This window comes from Ostrinia nubilalis, chromosome 5 (assembly GCF_963855985.1).
Source record: "Ostrinia nubilalis chromosome 5, ilOstNubi1.1, whole genome shotgun sequence".
Lineage (NCBI taxonomy): Eukaryota > Metazoa > Arthropoda > Insecta > Lepidoptera > Crambidae > Ostrinia > Ostrinia nubilalis.
Window position 1 is genome coordinate 13,321,946 of NC_087092.1, and position 25,336 is coordinate 13,347,281.

At 34.7% G+C, this 25,336-nt stretch overlaps 1 protein-coding gene across 1 annotated transcript in view; it reads right to left on the reverse strand.

The window, feature by feature from the left end:
• Positions 1–302: 302 nt before the first annotated feature.
• Positions 303–25,336, reverse strand: part of LOC135071974 (slit homolog 1 protein-like) — a 28,832-nt gene continuing 3,798 nt past the window's right edge. The window contains exons 2-11 of the mRNA XM_063965880.1: positions 21,245–21,345; positions 15,795–15,979; positions 15,118–15,286; positions 11,943–12,052; positions 9,511–9,623; positions 7,558–7,694; positions 6,617–6,769; positions 5,440–5,620; positions 3,860–3,999; positions 303–3,598 (exon numbers count right to left, since the gene is read on the reverse strand). Coding sequence (XP_063821950.1) covers positions 3,324–3,598; positions 3,860–3,999; positions 5,440–5,620; positions 6,617–6,769; positions 7,558–7,694; positions 9,511–9,623; positions 11,943–12,052; positions 15,118–15,286; positions 15,795–15,968 — 1,452 coding nt within the window. The 5' untranslated portion in view covers positions 15,969–15,979; positions 21,245–21,345 and the 3' untranslated portion in view covers positions 303–3,323. The remainder of the gene's footprint in view (positions 3,599–3,859; positions 4,000–5,439; positions 5,621–6,616; positions 6,770–7,557; positions 7,695–9,510; positions 9,624–11,942; positions 12,053–15,117; positions 15,287–15,794; positions 15,980–21,244; positions 21,346–25,336) is intronic.

Here is a 25,336-nt window from a genome sequence, read left to right on the forward strand (position 1 = left end):
GAATCTTTGTAGGCCAATTTTCTGTTTACTTTTTTGTATAAGGTATTCAAACATTTTTGGACAAAGAAACGATAGGATTTTGAACCAAAAGCAAACCATTGATATTATTTGTATTATCACCATACCTAACTAACCTGGCTACAATGCTTAAATATTTTACAAATCTTCCAAAAAATGACACAAAATCACAAGGGTTACCGATAGATAGCCTGCATGAGCATTATGTCTCTTCATAGGTACCTACTCGTATAAATAGACTACAATATTATTTTCAGGAGTGACGTAAGCAAATAAAACACAAGTTTGAGTTATATTTATTTTTATATTTGAACTGAAATTAAATAAATACACATTTACGGTAAAATCTCAATTACAGAGTTAGATTACCTACAATTACATTTATTTAAATAATAAATGTGACTATAAACTCGGGTTAACAGACAAATACAGAAGAATATACAAATTACTTAGCTTAGATTCGTGGTGTTAACTTTCCCAATGAACTGTCTAAATTACTGACTGTAAATTTTCACTTTGGTCTGCCGTTGTCGTTACCATTCGATTTAAAATACTCATGATTCTACAATTGTCTAATTCAGGATCTTAAACGTATTATGAGCATCATATAAATACAATCTCCATCATCAAACTCTCATTTTTCTAATACAATCATACCCATCTATGAGTATATTACTTAGATCTTTAAAAACCACGAAACGACCATTCAAAACGTCTGATTTTTAACAATTTTGATAAATTATTGTGATGAATAGGTAAAACGTAACATATGCTTGTAATAAAATCTAGTACATATATTCTCATAATCTTGATTGAAAGATCAAAGAAGACCACATTAATAATTACAAATAACTGGTTACAAATAATAACGTCACAATCACAAAATAAATAACGAGTTATATTTACAGCAAGAGTGAATAACTACAACAGTTTTAAGCCAATATCATTCATGCTACAACAATGAGTAGGTAGTACAACAGTGAATAATATATTATACAACACACAACAATAGATATATAGGTAAAGGTTAAAATGACTTATTACTATATTGATATGCAGATATTGGCCAGTGGGAACTTCATCGTAAGCTCCCCACCTACCCGATATGTTTCATGCTGGTTCCCATTTTATTTCCATGTCGAAAATGGAATATAAATGTATAATATTACATTACAATATGTTATGAAACTTGTATAATGATGTAAAAGATACACACGTTTATCCAATCCTTCTAACTATGCGACAGTCTTAATTTTAACTTGCGTCAGATTATATCTAAATAGACACGAAGCAGTAAATATATTCCACATATTAAATATGTAACACGACATTTAACACCAAAATATGATATAGAATAAAATATTTCCACTACAATTTTTGTTAAGACGGTATATAATGAGATTTCCTTAATTATCAGGTTACTTCGACTCTGCTTCTTAATATTATGATTATAATTATTTATGTGCGTAATATATTAATTATATGTGTATAATTGTGCATATTCTACTGAAACGTGTAAATTGTGTACTGACTATAATATAAGTGAAAATATCAAGATAACATGAAATAATGGAAGTGTATAAAAAATGTGTAAACATGTGTAAATTGAATACAAAGTATTCGATCTCGCGTCCTACACACATTCGACAGCATTTTTTCATACTTCAAATACATTCAAATTTCTCATTCACACTTTGATGACCCTAGAGAAGGAAGAGGACAAAGAAAAAGTATTATAAATTGGTCTTCCAAATTCCTTCAATTCTAATCGAAAATACCTGAGTATTATCGATTATTTTACCCCAAAATTCAATGTTGGTTACCATTATCTCTCTCTTTAGCACATTCATAAATATTATCATCTTACACATAAAGGCTAAGGGATATGTTTTTGGTTACATTTTATCACTTTCACACGTTCTTGCCTAATGCATCAAATGATAGCTTTGTATTCTATCAATTATTTTGTTGTTGAATATTATGTCGCGTCAAATTTGATTGAGTACCTATTATATTGGCGACGTTGAAATAGATTATAATTAAACTTGCAAAATGATCAGGCTAGCAAACGATGTCTAAAGTCACATTTATTACTCGACTACCTAATATCGATAAATTTTAACAGCAATTTAATTACTGCGAAACATTACCTATCAAAGAAAATGAGTAAAGCAAAAATAACATAGCTCATGAAAGCTTTACGAATAAACGCTTTGTTTAAACAAATCTGAACCAAGGAGGCTCTCAAAATTACCTCTTAGAGTATATCAAGAAATTTACTAGTGACAACGTATCAACATATTTAATCCGACAAAATTACCTAACACTTAACTACCTACACCTAGTCTACATCGAATCGAACATCATCGCAGTTTCTATTTAATTTAGAATAACGCATATCGACTTTTATTGTGAAGCAATTTAGAAAATGGCGCTAAACTTATTCTGCTACTCAATTTTGCCCTATTACTCTTCAAGTGGAAATCTGTAAAAAATAAAATAGAGTAGAGCATACGGAAGCACTGTAGAGTCAGTAAATGAAACCGTCAAAGTTCAAGTAGTCAAGATCTTAAAATAAACGAAGGTATATAACAAATTATAACGAAGAGTAAAATCTTAACAACAGTGTTAACACGATGGAGATAGATGTAAATTGTACATAAATATAGCTTAAAACACCTCATACTCGTTTATGCTTAGAATTATAGATATAATATTATAATAGTCAACATCGTAAATGCATAAAAGCTTACTATAATACAATCGTAAAGGCGGGGGTAAATGATAAAAAAATATTAAAATTTCAATATCAAGGGCGTTGTAAATTTCAAACTAAAAGTTTGTGCTAGAAAAAGAGCAATTATTCGTGATAACACGAATTTATTCTCCTGTTATTTAATTTAGCTTCTCGAAGCTCTATATTACAAAATTTAGACACTTCCCCAGTGATACTTATCAACGATTGGTGTAATCAACGTGTCCACCTACTTCTTGGTACATTAGATACTCTAAGGTAAGGCATACCGTAAGAGGTCTTCTAATATGTAAAAATACCGTATCACACTAATTTACTCGACTTTAGACCACTCCTTATCAAGCTACCGCTCCAATATACAACTATTTTGTTTTATCAGCCCAAAATTGATATGTATCGTATTTATTGCACAAATTCATTACGTTACAAAGTTTGAACAGAACTTACGTGGCGAAGGCTTTCTGTTCGGGCTATCCGGCCACAGCTAGCCCGAATGTTGGTCTTCGCGTAACTGAAATAGGACTAAAGAAGGGTTAAATTAATGGTTATTCTAGAGTCTTCGGTTGAGGGCAACGAGAAGTGCGTTGGCTGCGATGCTGATGGCGTGGCATGTGTTGGTTGTTGCAGAGGAGGGTCGTCCGTAGGCGGGTTTCCTCTTGCAGCTCATCTTTTCTAGAGGCATCTTGGCGACGCTGTACTCTCTGTGTTCGTTGAGCATGGTGCAGACGGTTCGCTTCTTCTGCATCATTTCGTCGTCGCGGTCCCTAAGACCGGCGAGCCAGGCCTCGTACCACGCCAGCTCGCAGTCGCAAATCAACGGGTTATCTAAACGAATACATATCAACAATATTATCAAGGTTCTCAATAGAAATAACAGTGATGTTTATATCTATAATTACTGAAGATATTATCATAAAGGTCAATAAGTGGAATATTATTAATGATTATAATCCAACACGAAAAGTAATGTAAACTAGCAGCAGACTGGATTATTAATAAATGTGGTTATTTATATATTTTCATGAACACTATAATTTCTTCAAATAACTTATAACATTAGTTTCATGAATTAAAAATCATACGAACCCATTATATCGACAACCCGAAGAGTATCCAAAATAGGCTCTACAATTTCCTCAGGAATGTGCTGCAGCTTGTTGTTCTGAAGGTTAAGGGTTTCCAAAGAGTTCAGGTTGTCGAAGCCCATCGTAGGCAGCTGATGAATCCTGTTTAAAAAAAAAACAACATAAATTGGTTTCAAGTAACGCCAGCGCGTTAGTCCAAACTCTGAAGGATCTCCAGTAACTATCGGCGTTTTTTCGCCAAATTCGAATTTTAAGCGATTTTGCGATGCAATTTTGTTACGTGGTCCATAACAAGGTTGAAGTTCATTAATCCTTCAAGCTCCGCGAATCTAGACACAATAGATAATCAATTGTTATTATGACATTAATTAATGCCATCTGGGACTCAATCGCTTAAGGGCCATGTACACCGCGAATAGTTGGATGCAAATGGAACGTGCTGTGTACGCGATATTATCGCAATCAATGCTATGAAGTAAAGAAATCTAATTTAGCAGCGCAGCAAACGCGCGTCAACGCTGCCTGAAAAAGCTTGGTGTGTATGTGCCCTTACTGTGAAATAATTTAAAACTTGATCAAACATTTTAACCTGTGTTATATCACTTTATACGTCAGAAAAATATATTGTAGAAGCCAATCGAATCTCATACTAAGTAGATCAAATATTATATTATAGGCTATTTTTCACGTAGGTAGCAGTTAATTAAAGTACACGAGATGTACCTACTAAGTACTTATGTCGTTAACGCAGACTCTTAGAAAATTGAATTTTTCGAAGTTTCACCCATTATCGTGAGAGTGCGTTCACCATTAAAAATAACTTTGGTGCAAGCGATCTCTTAGGGAAAATTAGTTTGATTATGAATTATTATAATGTGGGCAGGGTTACTAGGGAAGCACTACAAAGGATGAAGTTAGTCGTTAACTCGTTACGGAGAAGCAAAATTGCAAGTGAAACTTTTGACAATGTGGTTAACGGTTACTGGAATAGTACGGAAAATAAGGGTTTAATTTATCGTTCGCTCATTTAAAAGAAATTCATTGAACCAGAAAAGTCTCGCCTCTGTTCAAAATTATGGTTTTGGCTGAATAAGCAGTCGATATTGCCGCTTTGAAAAAATGCGGGGGATTCGATGAAATTCTAAAAATAACTCTTATCAATATCAATACAAAAAAGTTCATTGCTTGATGAACTAAATCATAAAAGCTGTGAACCATTGCCGGCATAATTTCCTTGATGAATAAGTCAAAGAGCACAATTTATTTCAAACAAAATAGGCAGAGAAATATTTATTAATCCTAAAGCTGAGGTAATGAAAGAAAATTTATTCCTCATTCAAATACAGAATAACTGAATTCCTTTTAATTTAGCTTCAGTAGGTGCCTGCCTAAAGTGTCTTAACGACTGATTTTGTAAAAAATATTCATAACTTTTTGAGTGATTTTATCAAAAGGAAACAAACCAAGTTTTAGCGAAAATAGGTACACGAGCCACTTGGAGCCACTTTTGATTCCCTCATATTAGAAGTAGAATAATAATATAGGAATAATAATAATAAATAAATAATCATTTAAACTTACATATTTTTCTGCAGGTTGAGGAACGTGATAGAGTCCCCGTATCCAGTGAATGCGTCTTCGCTGATGTAGGTAATGTTATTGGAGCGAAGATCCAAGTGACGTAGGCGATGCAGCGGACGAAGCGCCTCCGAGGGGATTTCATGCAGCCGATTGTCTCCGAGACGGAGATATTGAAGGTTTTCTAAAAAAAAGCAATCGAAAACATAGAAAGAAAGAAACATTTATTGCAACGGACATCACAAAAGACAAAAGAGGTAAATAAAAAAACCCTAAAAAGACAGAGGTAACACATAAAATATACAATGGAAGAGAAAGTAAACTGAGCAGTGGCATCCTGTCGCACAGCGATGCCCATCGCAATGGGACCCCACTCAGCATATGCCGTGGCCCACGTTGAGGAAGGCCACGACTCTGGTTTTCAGTGTGCCCCATGCCGAGTGCCACATAGAACCTCTTTCTTTTTTGAAGTCGGTTAAAAACCACTCTCACACAACAGTGTGCTTACCATGAGTTTACGTTAGGTGTGCTCGCTAGCGACTGCGTAAAAAAATTACATTAAATGTAATGACATATTGTGCAGCGCCCCTAGCGGCTACTTTCAAGAAGTAAAATCTCCATAGATTTTTTTGACGTACTCGCTAGCGAGCACACCTAACGTAAACTCATGGTAAGCACACAGATAAAAGCTGAATTCATTCTTTTCGGAATGCCACGTAGGCTGGCCAGCCCACCGTTAGAATTTTAATTAGAAAACCCGTTTTGAATTCTAACTAGCTGAAAGCTAGAATGACTTCGCAAAATTTTGAATACCTGTACAAAGTTTACAATGTTTTGTATTCATTGTATGTTAGGTATTCGTTATGTTAGTGATTACATTATAACATTATGCATTTCTAATTACAGTTCCGTAAATATTTTAACTAAGTAGAATGAAAACAGTTCTCATATTTTAATCAATGTTTCTACAAAACGTAACGGTTACAACTAAAATATGTATTGTACGTGTATTGTTATTTACACAACCTTCAATAACAAACCACAGCAGAATAGTTTACATTACGAGAAAACAAAGACAAAGGCTGTATTTATAGTCGATTTGAAATATCGCATCTAAATATTGTTGGTTAAACCGAATCGTTTTCTCAGATATCAAAGATGCGAAGGCAGAATACATTACCTTCCAGTCCTGAAAAAGCTTTCTCATCGATCCTCTGAATTAGGTTTCCTTCGAGTTCCAAAGAGTTCAGAAATGTCAGATGGGAGAACACTTGAGCCGGCACTTCACGCAACTGGTTGTGTGCTAACCCCAGGGAATCTAGGTTACGCAAACCTGGAACAAATTTGCATTAATTATGAATTCCGTTCAGGTTTTATTTGAGAGTTGAAGTTGCTAATTTTGACGAGGATTTAATGAAATGAGACGGCACTTTAATGTTATGTCGGCGAAGTAATTTCGGGACACGTTTCAATTTGCTTTGGAAGTTATTCGGATAGTTACAAGGGAAGACGTGGAACTTTATAGTTACATAATCACGAGCACTTTATACAGATATTTTGATATTTTTTGTGCTTAAAAGTTGTGGATTTTTTCAAGCTCAGCTGCTTATTAATAACATTAGTTTTCTGGGTAATAAGTAAAGCAGTGTCTGCAAATATTCCCTCGTTCTGTAGAAAAACATACTTATCAAAACATAGCGAATAAGAATTGGATTCTTGGCTTTCATTTCCTGGAAAAAATAGACAAAATATTATGTCGACTTTGGAGTAACTAGATGTTGCTGGTCTGAATTTGAGATTTCAGTAGTTGTCGATCGATACACGTGTATACGGTATGGTACGACAAAATATAAAAACAGAATGAAATATCTCAATACAAAGAATCAAGTTTACGATATTATTTCAGTATCCCAATAGACGGTATCTTTAGAGAAGTATACAGGGTATTTGGCGGAAGGTTAGACAAACTTCGTGGGTGTATAGGTAAGGTCATTTTGAGAATACAAGTTCGCCCATTTGACCCTAAGTGAGCTACTTTTTGTTTTATTTAATTTTTTCCGAAATTCTCACCAAAAACCCTGTATAATAAAAGTAATAATCTAATTTATTCCTAAATCATACCGGCGAAGTCTCCTTCCGTAATGGTAGCGATACGGTTCTCCTGCATTTCCAGTTTCTTGAGGTTCTCGAGCAAGGCGAGCGCTTTTTGCGGCACCGCCGTCAGGTCGTTACCGCCAAGATTCAGTCGTTTCAGCTTCCTAAGAACAAGATAAACGGTTAAGCGCCATTGCAATGCATTTGAAAGTTTTTGTGTTTCAGCTTTCGTTTTAAAGGACTTGAGAATTCTTTGACAAAAACGAGTACCTTCTTAGGTACCTAACATTTAAATAGGTTCTACACTATTTTTAGAACTTAAGTAATCAAAACATTTTAGATTTTCCAATTTTTGATTATTCTGCCTAAATACTCGTAGTACTCGTAACATCAATCACAGACAAAATAAAATGTCTCTTTCTAGTTGGAAAGATAAATTGTATTAATACTGAGAGTACCTACCTTTAGGTATAGATACTCTTAGCAATCACAGACCTCTTCATTGCGAATTTGATTTAACAACATCAAAAAGCATCTCGTATATTTCCTACGTGAGTTTTCTTGACAATTTTCCCCAAGTATCGGCATGTCGGTGAGCAACGTCCAACAAACTCCGCGATCTCATTTCTGCCGCCATAAAACTTTGAGCAAATTGTACATTTTGCGACGCAATTTGAAGAGCTCGTGCAGACAGATCCGGCTGAATTTGACTTGTAATTTATTCCTTCCAGTTGCCAGTAGCTCTGACAATATTTTCGATTAAGATACTTAATACGTTTACAAGTAAATAAATGTATAAAGTTAATTGGAATTCCTTATAATATAAATCAATAAGACGGTAGAAAAACGGTAAGTACCTAAAAGACCAAAATGTTATTCAAATACAATAGACTTGACAATAAAAAAAAATCGATTACAGTTTTTTTTTTCGAAGAATAGTCTTGTTATCCCTCGAGGTTAGCTAAAAATTTGTGTTACGGTTTCACCACAATAGTCCAGCGGTGCCGAGCGGTTCAAACCAGCGTTCATTGGATCTGACCCGACATCTTTGGGCTATTGTCGCTTCTAACAACAAGTTACAACAGTAAAAAATGCTTAACGTCCAACTAAACTATGAACTTATTTATTAGTGTCTCATTCCACGCAAGTATATCTATTTTGTAAGGGCTATAGCCACATTCCCTTTCATTGGTTTTGTCGTATAATTTGATGTTGACCAGTTAAGTGTGACACGTTTTGCTTTAAAACCGTTAGGGACACCCGGCTCCATACATTCTGGTGTTAAACAGTCGTTTGTTGAAACTGTAACGTACTCGATCGTAGTATTTCACGTTTCATTGGACAGCGTGTGGCTTTACTGCAAACATTTTGTTTTCGAGTCGATAATGTTTAGAGACCACTTTGAAACGTTGGGGTTTTTGTCATTCTATTTTACTGTGTGCTTATCCTGAATTACATATAAAACTCCACTAATATGTCAAGTTAATGTGCTACGATTTGCGATTTTTTGTAGTAGGTAACATTGTTGTTACGAGATTTTTTATCTGTCAATAAAATGTAATGGGCACTTTACGTGGCAAGTGCGTGTATTTTCGTGTATAGATACTGTGCCTGTGTAGGCCCTAAACGATTATGATATGATGTTTTTTGAAAAGAATATATTTTCATAGTTTTAAATCGTCAGTATTTTAGTAAATTTTGAAATCAATGGATTTTACGCGTAGTATGAAGTTATCGGGAGACCATTAGAAACAGGCAATAAATATGTAGTTTGCAAGCAAAATCTTAGTTATTTTAATTTGTTTCTTATAGGTACGTATCCGATTATAAATTGCATGAAAGTCCCTAAGAGTAACGTCAAACTTGAGTAAAACCTACTTGACTAACAGTGCGCAAACAGCTTTAGTAAAGCAATACAAGAAAATTTCCAACATAAAATGCATTTACGCAGTCTTGAAAGGTATTCCAGGAGGTACTTACTTCTCGAGCCCCTTGAAAGCCTCGCCGTCGACGACAGATATCCTGTTCTCGTACAGAGTCAGGATCTCCAGCGTGTCTAGCCCCATAAAGGCGCGGTTGTGCACCGCGGTTACCTTTGAACAAACAAACATATTGTATGTACAGTTATACAGGGTGTCCCAGAATGGGTGAATCAAACTAAAAGGGGAGGTAGCTCTACTAATGTACTATCCCTAAAAAAAAATGAAAAAAAAATAAAGCGCGAAAACAAAAACATTTTTTTTTGAAAAAGTGAAAATAAATCAGCTTTGCCTAAGTTTCTGGCTATAATTGCTTCGTTTGGAGTTTATTACTTTGACAGCTTATTGACATTTTGTCAAAGTTAAAGTAAGATGGTGCAACCCAGCCTTAAATGAGTGTAGGAGAAATGTTTTGTGAGGACGATACGATTACTTTATTGTCGGTTTTAGGAAATGAAGCTCAAATGTTTAGTTAAACTCAGCGTAGATTACAAACATTCTTGAGTCGATATCCAAGCATATGAACACATCATTATGCTTGGATATCCTTTCAAGATTGTGACCTTAGAGACTTCATCCTTTTATCCTCTTTTTATCATCCCGTATCATAAGCTCAATAAATTCAATAGACTAACTTTTGTTACTTACCTTTTGAGAGTTTTCTGAATAATTTTACAAAATTCAGATTCAAGATGAAAAAGACACAACGTGGATATTACTTTGTAAGCTTCATTTTCTAAAGTTTCATCAATTTCTGCATCATTAAGCAAAAATAGAGTTTGAACATCTTGTCAAAACCATTAACAATCAAAATCTATTTCAGCTTTGTTAATATTACACGCCAGTGCTCTCAGCGAGCACCTTCAGAAATAACTGAAGCAATACTAAGCTGGGTTGCACCATCTTACTTTAACTCTGACAAACGTCAAAAATCTGTCAAACTCCATACAAAATCGCTGGTTATAGTTATAGTTACGGTCAAAGCTTAGGCTGAGTTGCACCACCTAGCTTTGACCGTAACTTTGACTATAACCAGTGCTTTTTGTATGGATTTTGACAGATTTTTGACGTTTGTCTAAGTTAAAGCAAGATGGTGCAACCCAGCCTAAGTGGAGCAACTCAGCCTCTGTAACTAACTAACCAACTGACAGGCAGATTAATTGAATACAGAACGGGTAGGTTTGAGGACTTTGAGGTTAAATATTTGATGCCATTTTGTTACCCCAACTCTAAGCTAAAATGGTTGAAGTTTGTTAGCAATAAAGTGTTATATGAAAATGAAATTGATAATATCGTATCGGATCTTTAGAATAGTTCACAGTCCCAGGACATTGCTTTCGGTGATAATAGTAAATGTGATAATTTGTAAAAGCGCTTATCAATATTAACTTTCATTTATTTTCATAATCTAATGGTCTGTTACGAATTTATGTTTCTGGTAGTTCACTAAAATCACATGAACTTTTAAAAGCAAAATGTATATTAAACTGGGATCAGTTTTTATCAGGTGAGATGCAAGACAAAAGCTTCTCCGTTGTAGGTAAAGAAATGTTTGTATTGCAATGGCTGCCTCCGTTTCATCACAAAAACTTTGATCATCTTCTTTTCAGCCACAGGACGTCCACTGCTGAACATCAGCCTCCTGCAATGATTTCTATTTTGACCGGTTGGTAACGGCAATAGAACTTTATGCAAGTTAAATCACTCAGTAAATAATTACCGAAGTGTGAGACATCGTGTTCAGGGATTCTCTTACACGCAATTATGGGAGTCATTAAAGCGAGTTAAATGAACACGGCGGGCTTAATGACTGAAGTCTTAAGTTAAGGTTTTAGGGACTATTAATAACAAAGATTAACATGCTACGGAGTTAACGCAACTTTTCTGTTGAAAAATATTTACATAATAGGTAATTCTGCTATCAGTGACGTGGATTTTGATGACTATTTTAATGGAAGACTTCTGTGGCACGGTAGTTGCATGTTTGAGTGTAGTAACTAGTTCGTTCGTTCGTTCGTTTCAGCCAAATGACGTCCACTGCTGGTAAAAGTCGCGGGAAGAGCTTGGATGCGGGCAGCGCAGGACCGTGCATTGTGGAAAACCTTGGAGGAGTACCTAACTAGTAATGTAATAAAATTAAAGCCATGATAGCCGAACGGTGAAGGGGCCGGTCGGACATCCTCTAAAGAGAGTTTTCCGTTTTTCTGGCCATTTATTACCAAAAGGGGTTCCATCAATCCCCTAATTTTTAAGTGGCCCCTATAGTAACACATAACATGAATTTTGTTTTCATAGGTGTCCCTTAAAAATTAGGCATTGATGGTGAAAACGGGCATTAGACTCTTGCATTCGAAATGTCTACTAGTATGACTCAAGATAAAAGTGGTATAGATGCATTGTTCAGTCAAATATAAGAGTACAAAAAAAACATACTTTGTTGTGGTTCATGTTTAAGATGAGCAAGTGGTTGAGATGCGTGAACGACGAGGTCGGGATCGTAGCCAGGCTGTTCTGGGACACGTCCAGTTGCGTCAGCTTGTTTCCTGTGGGAATAACGATTTGGTTAACAATTTTGATGATTTTCCATCTAAATTCTTTTGGAATAGTTCTTTAGGATGAAAGCTTAATTTGTTCTGCAAAATTCCCGTCAACTCTCAAAGTTCATGTCCCCTAAGAACCACCTAAATCTTATTCAAAACTTTGAAATGCTTTACTTGGCATAGCATTGCTATAACTACGATCTGTATCAATGTTGTATCAATACACTCTAAAATACGAATTTAACATTTTTGTTTCAAAATTGCGCCTATTTAGCTGCCTGAAATTAGCTCAATGTGTCGTTGCCTCTACTTACAGTCAAAAATAAATTTTAATCACCAACTGCATGTCCTAATCAAATAACTTTCCTAGACCTACAGCGACATCTGACCCTTGTCATTAATCACAGTTAGACGGTGCAGTTTAATCAACACTTAACTATAGAGTAAACAATCTCGGAACACGAGCCCGATTAGATTATACAGGCGAGCTAACGGATTCCTGCATTATTAACCAATCAGCTGGAGTCAATTAAGCTTAGAATATCGCAGCTTTCAGCTATCACATGCATATTGGATCAACGAATAAATTATTTGAAAACCATTTGAATTCGGACTCTAAGTGACAGGTTCATTTAATGAACCTACTTTCGATACAGCCTCCCACTGAAAATTAAATTTACATTTTAAAGAGCAGTTCGTTCTTCTGTTTTCATAATTAAGTCGTAATTAATACTGTTTATTTATAATTACTGTCATGTTACTTTTGTAAAAATCCAGATGTCGAATGAGTTGTTTTTTAATGTTCCCTAATATACGCTTATTTCATAGTTAAGTACCGAATAGCAATATAGCAAATGCACAAAGTACGAGTAGGAACGCGTAAAAACTCTACAATGAATACTACCTATACCTTTTTGTTTTAACTTTCAGTGTACCTACCATGAGTTTACGTTAGGTGTGCTCGCTAGCGAATACGTCAAAAATCTCTATGAAGCATTTTTTTCTTAAAAGTAGCCGCTAGGGGCGCTGCACAATATGTCATACAATTAATGTCATTTTTTTACGCAGTCGCTAGCGAGCACACCTAACGTAAACTCATGGTAAGCACACAGATAAATATACAGTAAACTGGTGTTTCAAACGCGCTATTTTTGACACATTTGGATTATCCCGGTTGTTTTTCTATGCCAAAAGCCGTTGTTATGTTTTATCGCTTTCAGAATGCTGACATCAAAGCTATTTGCAGATTAACAGGCTTTGCCCGTCGTCCTGCTGAAATTGAGGAATGTTACAGCGTTTCATCACTGTCACGGCAGAGAAAACGGCATCACTCCGTTATTTTACTGGATATTTCTCTATGTTAGTGACAAAAACCTGCTATCCTTTTTATGTGAGTGACATTATTCTGTCTGAGTGACTTCATCCATAAATATAGCCTTTGTAAATTATGTACGTACACGCAAGTTAATGTTATTATTTATCGCTAGTAGTCTACTGGTGATCTCACATTCGTTTTAATTTAACTAATAGTAAAACTATGGCAAAATAAATGGCTGACTAAAGATCTATTAGCCACTTCTCCTATATATATAAATAAATATGGTCCATAAATGAGGCTTAATACATAAAAAGAGATAAAACAAAACTTTGTACCTACCTGTTACATTTTTTTTAATTTTTTTTTTAATTAGGTAGGTATAACCAAAAACGATGAAAAAAATGTATAATTATGTTGACGTACACCAGGAAAAATAAATGTTACATTACTCTTGTTTCACAACACAATGTGTCTGTCAAACATCCTTGTTAAACAAAGTACCAGCATAAAACAACGGGTTCTTGTGATGTATGTAATTTGGACAAAAGACACTGCTGTGTTACATTTTCCTGTTCCTAATGAATTGAAAAAATACGTAAGTGACATTTACCGCTAGGTTTGCTGTTAGCTTACGTTATTTATGATGTAACTACTAAATAATATTAGACTGGAGATTTGGGCTTAGTGAATGATAGATAATTAAAGGTAAAATTAAACCAAATAGTAACAAACATCAATTAAAATAGCGTGTTCAGTTCACAACCGCAGTCTGCTCAATATTTTCCGATAATCGTAGCCACTACAGGGAATTTTCCAGCGCGTAATGAGCCTTGCTGGTTAATCCCAATTTGCATGAGTGAGCGATATAATTACACGCCAAATTGTTATGTTAATAGTTGTAAAGATCTGGCTATCATATCTGACGATTTTATTTAATTAGAATCTGGTAGATTATAGTCCGCTGACAAGGAAATTGGTTGATTTGTTAAGATAAGATAAGATAAATTTATTGAATAAAAACTTAGCCTAAATACAAGAAACTTAAATGGGACTATGAAATTATTTGGTTAGTAACAATATGTTAACTAAGGTAGTATACCTAAACTAAGCAAAAATGTTTGCCTGTGTTAACAGTCGAATGGTGGAGAAAATTATTAACTAAGGCCTATTCAGACCTAAGCGGTATTCGCTACCGTCTGCGGCAGAGAAAACCCAGTGGGTATGCGGTAATAATACTGTTCAGACCTAAGCGATATTCGCTACCGTCTACGGCAGTGAAAACGCTCTAGCCGCGGTACTTGATACTAAATACCTGAGCGAAACCCGCGTGGTATGTACCTCTACCCACAGCGGCAGCGAATATCGCTCAGGTCGCTCTAGCCGCGATAGGTACTTGATACTAAATACCTGAGCGAAACCCGCGCGGTATGTACCTCTACCTACAGCGGCAGCGAATATCGCTCAGGTCGCTCTAGCCGCGATAGGTACTTGATACTAAATACCTGAGCGAAACCCGCGCGGTATGTACCTCTACCTACAGCGGCAGCGAATATCGCTCAGGTTTGAATAGGCCTTTAATTCGTTCTATTGCGTCGTTTATATTAATCCAGCAAACGAATGCAAATACTTACCTATATCTAAAAACGTAACCTGGCGCAGTCGGTTAAAAAATAATGTTAGATCAAAAGTCACATAGCCTTTTATTGAATGCACTTTAGCATCTGAAACCAAACTACGTGTAAACTCTTACCGATGGAACTCAGCGAGGAATCTTCGATGACAGCTAAGCTGCTGTTGTGAACTGTAAGATGGCGGATGTCCAGGCCCAAGAAAATATACGCCGGTAGCTTTGCCAGGTTGTTGTGTCGCAGCTTCAAGTAGAAAATTATCATCGGTTTGGAGCGAAGTGTGTTCATAGCCTGCAAGCAAAACAATAATTTATTCAAATGTCGACTAATATTGTTTCCATGTGACTAATGACGTGAGCCAAGGCCAGGGCAAGGTCAGATTTGGTAATTGATAAATAATAAACCCCTTTACGACGTCAGTTCAAAAGCTTTCTGTTTAAAAAACAAAGGTGTTCTGAGGGTGAACCTACTCGTAAAACAGGAAGGTTTATTATAACAGGAAAGTCGTTTGAAATCACGAACGATTGACTATTAGTTATCTCACCTTCGCTTCGTGTTTACACACACAAGCCTTACTTCCAAGGAGGTAAACTTTGTTTCTTGCAGCGACAGCCTCACCTTCTGTATGTGCTGCTGCTCTGTGAACTCGCAGAGGATGTCGAGCCCGTTCTTTGTGACGTTGCAGCTGCAGGGCGTCATGGTGTTGAACGTGGGGCACTACAGCGCGCCCTGAGGGTGTACCAGCCTCTAAGATGTAATACACTTGGAGCAAGCTTACTTCTTACAGTGACAGCCTCACCTTCTGTATGTGCTGCTGCTCTGTGAACTCGCAGAGGATGTCGAGCCCGTTCTTCTTGACGGTGCAGCTGCAAGGCGTCATGGTGTTGGGCGCGGGGCACTGCTGTGCGCCCTGAGGGTATGCCGGCCGCGCGCACAGCACCACGCAGCAGGCGACCAGCCAGCGCGCCAACATCGTTAGGCTACCTGGGAGGAGAATGGGCTTCATTAGTGTATTTGTTAGATTTTTAAAAGCAATAAATTCATGGAAGGTTACTTAAGATAATCCTAGCAGTATTCCCGTACTTAATATTTGAGGCTTATCAAGAGTCAGATAAATGAATAAAGGGTCGTGATGAACATTTTGTTATCAGTGCAGAAGTAAAGAGATGAATTTAAAAAATTTTTTGTAGTGTTGCCCTTAAATATTATTTCTTTTTTGTTTTATTATGATAATTTATATCATAATACCTAAATCAAAACAGAAATCTGTTTGCACAATTACTACACACTTTTCAGCTCTTGCTTACTCATTCTAGCTTCAATATTCTCGTTGTATAATAGAGAAGAATGGCAAGCGAGATAATATTTCAGCAATGACTTGCGTATCTCTAGAAAATCCTTGTACCCCAGCTGCAACAATTTTATAACGAATGTACAAGCAACCACATAAAAACACCATCACCTTGTTTATGGGGAGCGTAAAGCAAGAATTCTTATTTTTCTTGTAGAGTCGAACCAAACAAATCTACAATTATTTTGAACCTTAAACTAGAGATATAAAGCTCAATTTACTGGAGAAAGACTTTTTTTGTGTTGTAGGTACAAGCTATAATAGCTATCTTTAAGTACTCGTATTTCTAACTTTTGTAAAGCAAGAAGTATCGAGTTTGAAAGAATTTAAGTGCAGCTCTAAATGTGTTTGTGAAAACAATATTTTTGGTGAGTGCCCCTTAATGAATATTTAAATTCTGTTTCCCTCCATTTTTCCTTATATCCGCTATTTGCTGATATTACGAGCTCCAAGTATAAATTGTATGGGGAGCGGAAGGAATAGAAACGGCGGGGGAATACTAATAAACCGAATATGAATGGGCTCATCAAGTTAGCTAGTCAATTGATTATTTCTGGCTGGAATTTTGGCAAATCCTATCATGACGTTTCGTTTATTTTTATGCACGTGAGCTATAATTTGCTAAAGAAGTTTAAAATTCATTTTGTACTGTTTTGGTAAAATTAGAAATTCTGAAACAAAAGAATTTCGCGTAGATACTTAATTCCTTGCCTCCATGGAATACCTACTTATATTTTTCTTCTTGTTATATTTCTTCAGGCCTCGTGTACATAATCTATACAATTCAATTTGTCTCAGTTTCTTGATCATAGCTTTAAGTCCTCGTACGTTATAACCTTCGACACAATTTCTTTATTCTACAAATAAGTTAAACATTATTTGGACATGTGTTAAAAAGTAGACAACAATTTTAATAATGATAAAAGAGAACGGTTATCTAAAAAAAGATATAAATTAAAATCGCAAAACTTAGAAATGAAATTGAATAAACTTTACTGTGGCTTAAAGAAAACTTAGACTCTAGTCGTTAGTTTGAAAATAAAGTGATTAAGAAATAGCCTTGTCTGGCAGCCGTCCAGGTACAATTAAAGCAAACTTAATGGAGGTACTGACTTTGCAACTTTAGTTTCTTAACAACTCTATAAGACAGCAGAAAAGGTTGCTAAATTAGACCTGGTAAAATTATAGTAAATTTAAATTTCCTAGGAAATGTGTGTAATATAATTTACATCACACATTTCCGGGTGATTTTAGGAATTCTATACAATTCCTAGGAATTGTATACAATGACGGATTTCATACATTTCCTGTAACATATACGAATAATAAAATACTGATTTGAAAAAATATTTTTGTATTGAATAGCCCACTTATCGAAGAAGGCTTTAGGCTATATAACAATATCTACAGCCAATAGGGGCGGAGCAGTAAAGAAAAATGTTGCAAAAACGGGAATTTTTATTCAAACTATTTTCACGCGTAATCGAAGTCGCACAGCTTAGTTTCTCGTATGTTCAAACTTTGTTTTCTTTTTCTATCGATTGTGGTATCTAAATTGACATCATATTTTTAGTGGTGTCGAATCCGAAATCCGTCAGTGGTGCATCAGATATAGCTGAATCGGACTGACTGCGGCTTTACGCAAAAGTACAAAAAAAAATTTCGGAAACATCAGAGTAATTCAAGCCTGCAATTAACAAAACAAACTGAAAAGTATTTTTTTTCCATGTCCCGAAAAACCCATTTTGGAAGAAAGAAAAAATATTTATTTGGTCCTTAAAATGGAATGATACACATTGACAATATGGATTGAATTACATTTAAAATGTCTGCGTACATATCCTTCTTCTTCTTTTCAGCCAAATGACGTCCACTGCTGGACAAAGTACATATCTGTACATATCCTAAAAAGTAGATAAAGGGTTTCAATTTTAAACGTTTCGTTTGTGTAAACCTCGAATATTATTTCTCTAAGGTAAACCTAAAAGTATTTTTAGAATCCATTTACATCATCATTAACTCATCAACATAAATAAATGCTATACTGTTCCAAAAATACACCCGCCCATTCAACTCAAGAAAAAGAGGCCCAATTGACCTAAATTGAGGACAATTTACAGCTGAAAATTAAGTTCATGGATTGCAAAGTCGACAGTCTTGACTAATTCAATTGCTATTGTTCCGGGCTCATCAAGTGATTCATTACGGACCGTAGTTAAACCTGTAACTTGGAGAACCTTCAAAAATCGCCCTAATCGCGGTAAAACAGGTTAATAAAAAGACGGACAAGGGTAAATAGGTTGAATCTGAGGGTTCTGTAACTGAATTTTCTCCCAAAAACACCACTTATTATGAAAGTTACTTCAAAACTTGATTTATTTTATTTATTAGGAAAGCACGCAGCAGTTTACAATGCATAAACAACATAGTGAATCTAACTATCTAAGGTTTGTATATAACTATCATCATAATCATCATTTTTGTAAATATTGTCTCACGTACTTTTACAGTTTGCTCGTACAAAATAGCGAGAAACTATTCCACACTCTCTCAAAAAAAAACTATTTAAGAAAGTCAACATCTACATTTATCTCTAATTATCTGGTAATAAACTATCTAAGGTACCGCAGGTAGCTTGATATGCCATTAGATTTTGATGAAAATTGCTGAAGTGTGTGAAAATAAATGAAATTACTCGAAGTGATTATTCAACATAGAAAAGTCTCGAATAGCAGCAAGTTAACTAAAGTAAGTGTCCCAGAAATTTCCAGCTAAATTGATTAAGTGTGACTGGTGGGAAAACTCTTCACTATACATGTTGAAGTAGTGGGAATGATGTAGAATATTTTTATAGTGCTTTGACTTAACCAAATACATTATGGACGTTTCACCATTTGCTAGTAAAAGTTTCGATAGCCTATTAATAACTTAAAAATGTCAGTTATATCTATGAAAGTGTATGAGGAACTGTTTAAAGTAGGTAACTCTTAGTGTATGGAATTGCAAGTTAAATAAAAGCATATATAATTTGCTTTGTCATAGTGAGAATTCTACAACTCTTCATCTTGAACATCATTCTGTCAGGAAATTTTTACCCTCGCTTCTTTAACAAAAACACTTCACACAATAGACAGAAAAATTGCGAAAAATCTAGCTCAAAGTTGATAAGTTGGTATTTCTCAGAGGGCTTTTGGGTCCTAGGCACAAAATGTGGGCCCCTAAATGCTATAAACAAGAGAGTCCAACTTTTGTTTTACGCTTTTGTTCACCCTACTTTATTTTGTAAATAACCGTCGTAATTTCATTTAGGTTCATCGCTAAAACCGTAAAAACGTAACAAATTGCATTAGTTACTTTATAGATTTTATGAACAACATCAACAAGGATCTAGAGTGGGTACAGGTGTCATTGTGTTATTTTTATAACTTCTAGCTATTGGTATAATCATAATAATTCTAAATTAACTCATTCCATATTCTGAAACGATGTAATTTAGAAACATGTAATGATGTAAAATAGAAATTTTATAAGCCAATTTTAAAATAAACTTACAAATAAATCATAAAATAGGAATAGATCAATCACAGGTATGAATCTAAGCTTGAATTTGAAATCAATCACGATTCTTTTCATAATACGAACTTAACTTTCATTTAAATCTATGTTGAAGAATGAAGAAAAATTAAAATATTCGACCAGTTACCGGTTCAAAATTCTCTCCTAATAAAATCCGAAACTCTTTCGAAGAAAATGACTGTAATCGTTAGCAGAGTTCATTATTTCTGAATGGTCAAGGACGCCAAGTTTCACTTCCTGTTACTCGTTATCCTTTCATAATTTGCTTATCTAACACTCATTTAATTACTTCGAAAGCCCGACCTTTTATAACTGAGTCAGACTTGCTAAGGTTAAGTAAATAAAACAAGGGGAAAATTCATTTTCATCACTCATAATTTTCAACCGCCTGAATGATGAAATTCCTTTGCACCTTCTGCATAAATAAATAGTTAATTAAAATTGGCTGTGAAATAAAAATACTATATTTTGGTTGAAAACTTATTAACCCATATTATTCGACAAGAAATCGAAAGGGTCATACCCTTTCTTGAAGTTAATACATAATAGTACCTAGAATAACTTCCTTCTTATTTTCCTGAGATAATTGCAAAAGGCAACCTAAACATTTTTCTATTCCAAGTGTATAAATCTCACGTCTGTATATTAATCAACCTTTTTGATAACAAAACATCACTCATTTAAGGGCAAAAGTATTACTTACGTTGTGTTAGCAATAAGGCTTAAACTCCCACGCACAGTTTTACAAAAACCGCCTGCATAAGCTACGAACTCCATCAAAGCTCTGTGACCCAATTCATTCCACAGGTGCCGATCGCGCCCCAACAAATGGGATTGCACGACTCCATGTTTTAAACAAACGGACAAATCCCCAATTATGTTGCTGTATCGATTCCGTAAATGGAACTGCGTTTGCGCCACAGCTTAATGAGAACGGATTGCTCATTTCCAATTCTACGAAACATTAAAGACAGTGAGATTTTTTATTAAACGTGAGCTACTGTAAAATTATGTACATTGTTTGAAGAAAATTGGATATGCGTAGGTCAGATTAAAATCCCGATCTGACAATAAATTATTTCAATCCTACTCATAGGTAGGTAGGTAGATTTATGCAAAACAATTTATAGTACAAACTTATTTCTCTCGATGCAACTGGCTGGAATCGATGAAAGCGACATCAGCAAAAAAGTTGTTGTCTTCTTTTTTTTTTTGATAATATCTTGCCAGTATTTCTCAAGTGAGATTTTTTTTTTGTTGTTTTAAAAAAGAACTGCCGTATTATTTTTTTAAATAGACCCCGGTTTAAAAAAAGAACTCACGTGTGTATTGTGTGCGGTCAGGTCGGCGAGCGGGTGCGTGGCGCGAGGAGTGCCGCTGTCATGGGGCACTAGGTCATGTTCGCCGGTGTACCACAGCCGCCCTGGGGACAACGAGACATTGAGTTTGTTAGTCCAAGGTAATATTCGAGATTTGAAGACGAAGATGTTGTAGAAACACTTGAAAACTAAATATGACGACAGCTCGTTAATTTAGCAAAGGTCTAGGTCGATAGTTTATAATGTAAGCTCCACCGTGTCTTTTTTTAACACACAGCATTACCGAAACCAATAAGCTTTAGAAACGCACTATTTAGGTCTTACATTCAAAGGTATAAAAATGGTAATATATTATTATTCTGTGGTATCATACGCAATTCAAATTGTTTGGCAAAATATTGTTTGCTCTAGTACTTTCAGTCAAAATTCGACAATAACAAATTAGTAATCTATACTGTCTAACAACTTATAGCATAATAATAATTTTAAAACCTAGATGACCTCTAGGGTTACTAGAAAATTGTACGAACATAAACTTTCAACTTTGATAATGTAAAATTTTAAAACGAAACACAGGATTAATTAACTTTTTCATTAGTAATTTAAATGAAAAAGATGTTTATTATTTTAATAGTTTATATTAAAAACGTAAAATATTGGCTAAAAAATAAAGTAAGTGGTTTGGTGTATTTTTAAGCGAACAACCTAACTTAATCTAAAAATTCATAAAATAGAGAATACAAAAGCTGATTCACACAAATCGTGCTTATCTCACAACAAAATTTAAAAGCAATCGGTAATAAAAACAGTTTTGTTGTCACATGTTTACATCTAACGTTAACCAGTAATTAACTAACGAGTTTAAAATTAACCATTATACTTATCGCACATGCGATCTGACCGTTAATTAGAACAGCTTGCAACTACTTTGAAAATGGTCATAAAGATAGCTGATTACACATTTATTAATATCTCTTATACAGGGTGTTGCCAAAAACTGTAATAATCAATAATTCAGACCTCTTTTGCGAGTAGATAACAGTGGAAAATCTTCCTGAAAAAAAAATATTTTATCAACATAGATGTGCCGCGACTTCATAGGCGTGAAAATATGTTATTACAATTTTTTTTTCCCTCTTTGAAACATTTTTCATTGATGCAAAACTGCCCAAAGCTACTTGTAATTCGTGTATGCCCTAAAGCCTTTATCGATAAATGACCAGCACAAAGACTTTTTAACTCCAACCAAACTGAAATTCAGCTTTATAATATTATTAAGTATACGTTTTCTTTGTTATTCTATTCGGCAACTATGGTCCAAAATATCTATGACTATTTCTTACCAATTTTAGACAGAATAAAGGTCAAGATAGTTGATAGACTATTTCAGTAGATAAAACAATCCTAATCTTTATTGGGGACTACTTAAGATGTGAAAGGTTTTCTTTCATATCTTCCTTTGAGTGGATTTAATGGAACAAAGAATTACTACGCATGTACGAATTGGAATGATATTTATTTTCTATTATGGTAAAATATACACTGAATTCTTTTAGTGTCGTGGTTATTTTATTGGTCAGCAGTAATAATTCCTAATATTGAAAAGAAAGCACTAAAACATACATACAGCCGAACATATAACCTCCTCCTTTTTGAGTCGGTTAAAAATAAGTAATAAAGCAAAATCTTGAGTTCAGTTTCACACTTGACTGTTAATCCTTAATATGAACATTGGTTTGACTACTATAAACTTTAAAATTAACTTTTATGACACCCTGTATCAATCGAATTTCATGTAATAGTGGCGTAGAAAAAAGTCAGAAGAAAATTATGTTGTAACACTGCTCAATATAAATAATAATTTATTCCTATTTCGTAATTTCTGTATTAAGTCAATGGTTTCGTGACAAGTAACTATAAATTGGGCAAGCCATTAAACCTAAAATTATTATTGCATGCATGCAAACTATATTTATTAATATGACTACGCCTGCTACTTCGCATGTGTGGAAATCGATTTTCAGCAGAATCTTCTATAACTGTTATTAAGTTTTGATACATCTAAAACTAAGTACATGACAATTGCGGAACATGAATACCTATTACCTATTATTAAAACACACAAGGCTCTGGATTCTTTTTTAAACAATATCAAAAATCCTTACCTTAAAATACCATTGACAGCCGGGATGCTAAGAGGGTACTTGATTATTCTTTTTACAAAGAAAAGTCGGTGACACGCTTTGGAACTGGTTAAAAAGGTTCCCAAAGTGGACAAACTTTTTGTAACAAAAGTTCAATGGGTGCAGTTTGAACTCAATTTTCACTGACAAAAACATTATTGAAGGAAGCCCGTAGGAAAGTTTGTTTGAAAGTTAACTTGCTTTTAGGGTTCCGTACCTCATAAGGAAAAAACGGAACCCTTATAGGATCACTTTGTTGTCCGTCCGTCCGTCTGTCAAGACCCTTTATCTCAAGAACGCGTGAACGTATCAAGCTGAAATTCACATGAAATACTCAGGTCTATTGTCCCTTTAAGCTGTGAAAATATCAAACTTCTAAGCCAAGCCAATCAAAAGATACAGCCGATTATGTCGATATTTTCAACAAATTTTCGACACTCGCAAAGGAATCAAAACCTACAGGATACTTCCCGTAAACTCAGAATCTTGAAATTTGGCATAAAGCATTGTCATATAATGCAAATATAGGAAAAATTGCGAAAATTTCATTTTTTTAGTTATATAATATAATAAAAATATTTTAATAAAATGAAACTTACTACCTTATTTCTCACGAACGAATAAAGGTATCAAATTGAAATTTATACCAAATACCTAGATCTATTGTCCCTTTAAGAAGTAAAAAAATCAAACTTCTAAGTTAACGCGATCAAAAGATACAGCAGTTTATACCGACACCTTAGACGAATTTCCGTCACACGCTAGGGAATCAAAACCTACAAGGTACTTCCTGTGAACTCAGAATCTTGAAATTCGGCACGAAGCAACGTTATATAGTACAGATAAAGGAAAAATTGCGAAAATGATAAATTTGAAGTTATATAAAATTTAAAATATTATTTTTGCTTACATGACATAAAATATTTTTTTAATAATTATAAACTTACTACCTACCCTTTTTCACATGAACGCGTAGAGATATTAAAGTTGAAATTCATATCAAACACTTCTTAAATCTAATTGCCTCTAAACTGTGAGAAATTCTAAATCAACGCAAAAATTCAAAACGCTGAGGTAGGTACCTACCTATAATGCAAATATAGGAAAAATAAATAAATAAAAAATAATCATACCGCATATTTTGAAATTCGCCACTACTCGCAACGGAATCTCGTAAGTAATTTGATTTAATACGTCATAAATTGTAAACCGCTACGTTTGTACGGCGGAACCCTCGGTGTGCGAGCCCGACTCGCACTTGGCCGGTTTTTTTTCTTGAAGTAAAGCCAAGTTACCTATTCTTTTCATAGTAAGTAGTTAATTAATAGCTAATAATACATAATAAGTACATATTGGATAAATTTTACCCGTTATTATAGGCACTGTTCCCGTCTCACAATCAATTTATTTTCTCACCTTCTCAAAACGGTATTTCTAAGCGTGAATGAAGAAGTAGTCCTTATTATTCTAAATTTATCGAATCCTGGCAAACGAACCCTAAATATATTGTTAAACTGCGAGTTTCACACCCGGCTGACCTTGTTCAAACGTTTTGATGACAAATTACCCAAGCTTAAAAAACCCGGTTTCATTTGATCCTCGAGGCGGAGGCTCGAGTATGTCCTTTCTTTACGTAACAAAAAGATGTCGATCGTGAGTTTTGTATCATTTGTCTTTGCTCGGCTGGGTCGTAATCAGTACAACTTACGTCATCACCATCATTTCGGGGGTTGAAATGAGGATCTGGTAAGTATCAAAAAGAGAGTTTAGATTTAAATAAGCTGATTGCAAATTGGACACATTTCAAGACCTACTCTTTACGTAACAAAAAGATGTCGATCGTGAGTTTTGTATCATTTGTGTTTGCTCGGCTGGGTCGTAATCAGTACAACTTACGTCATCACCATCATTT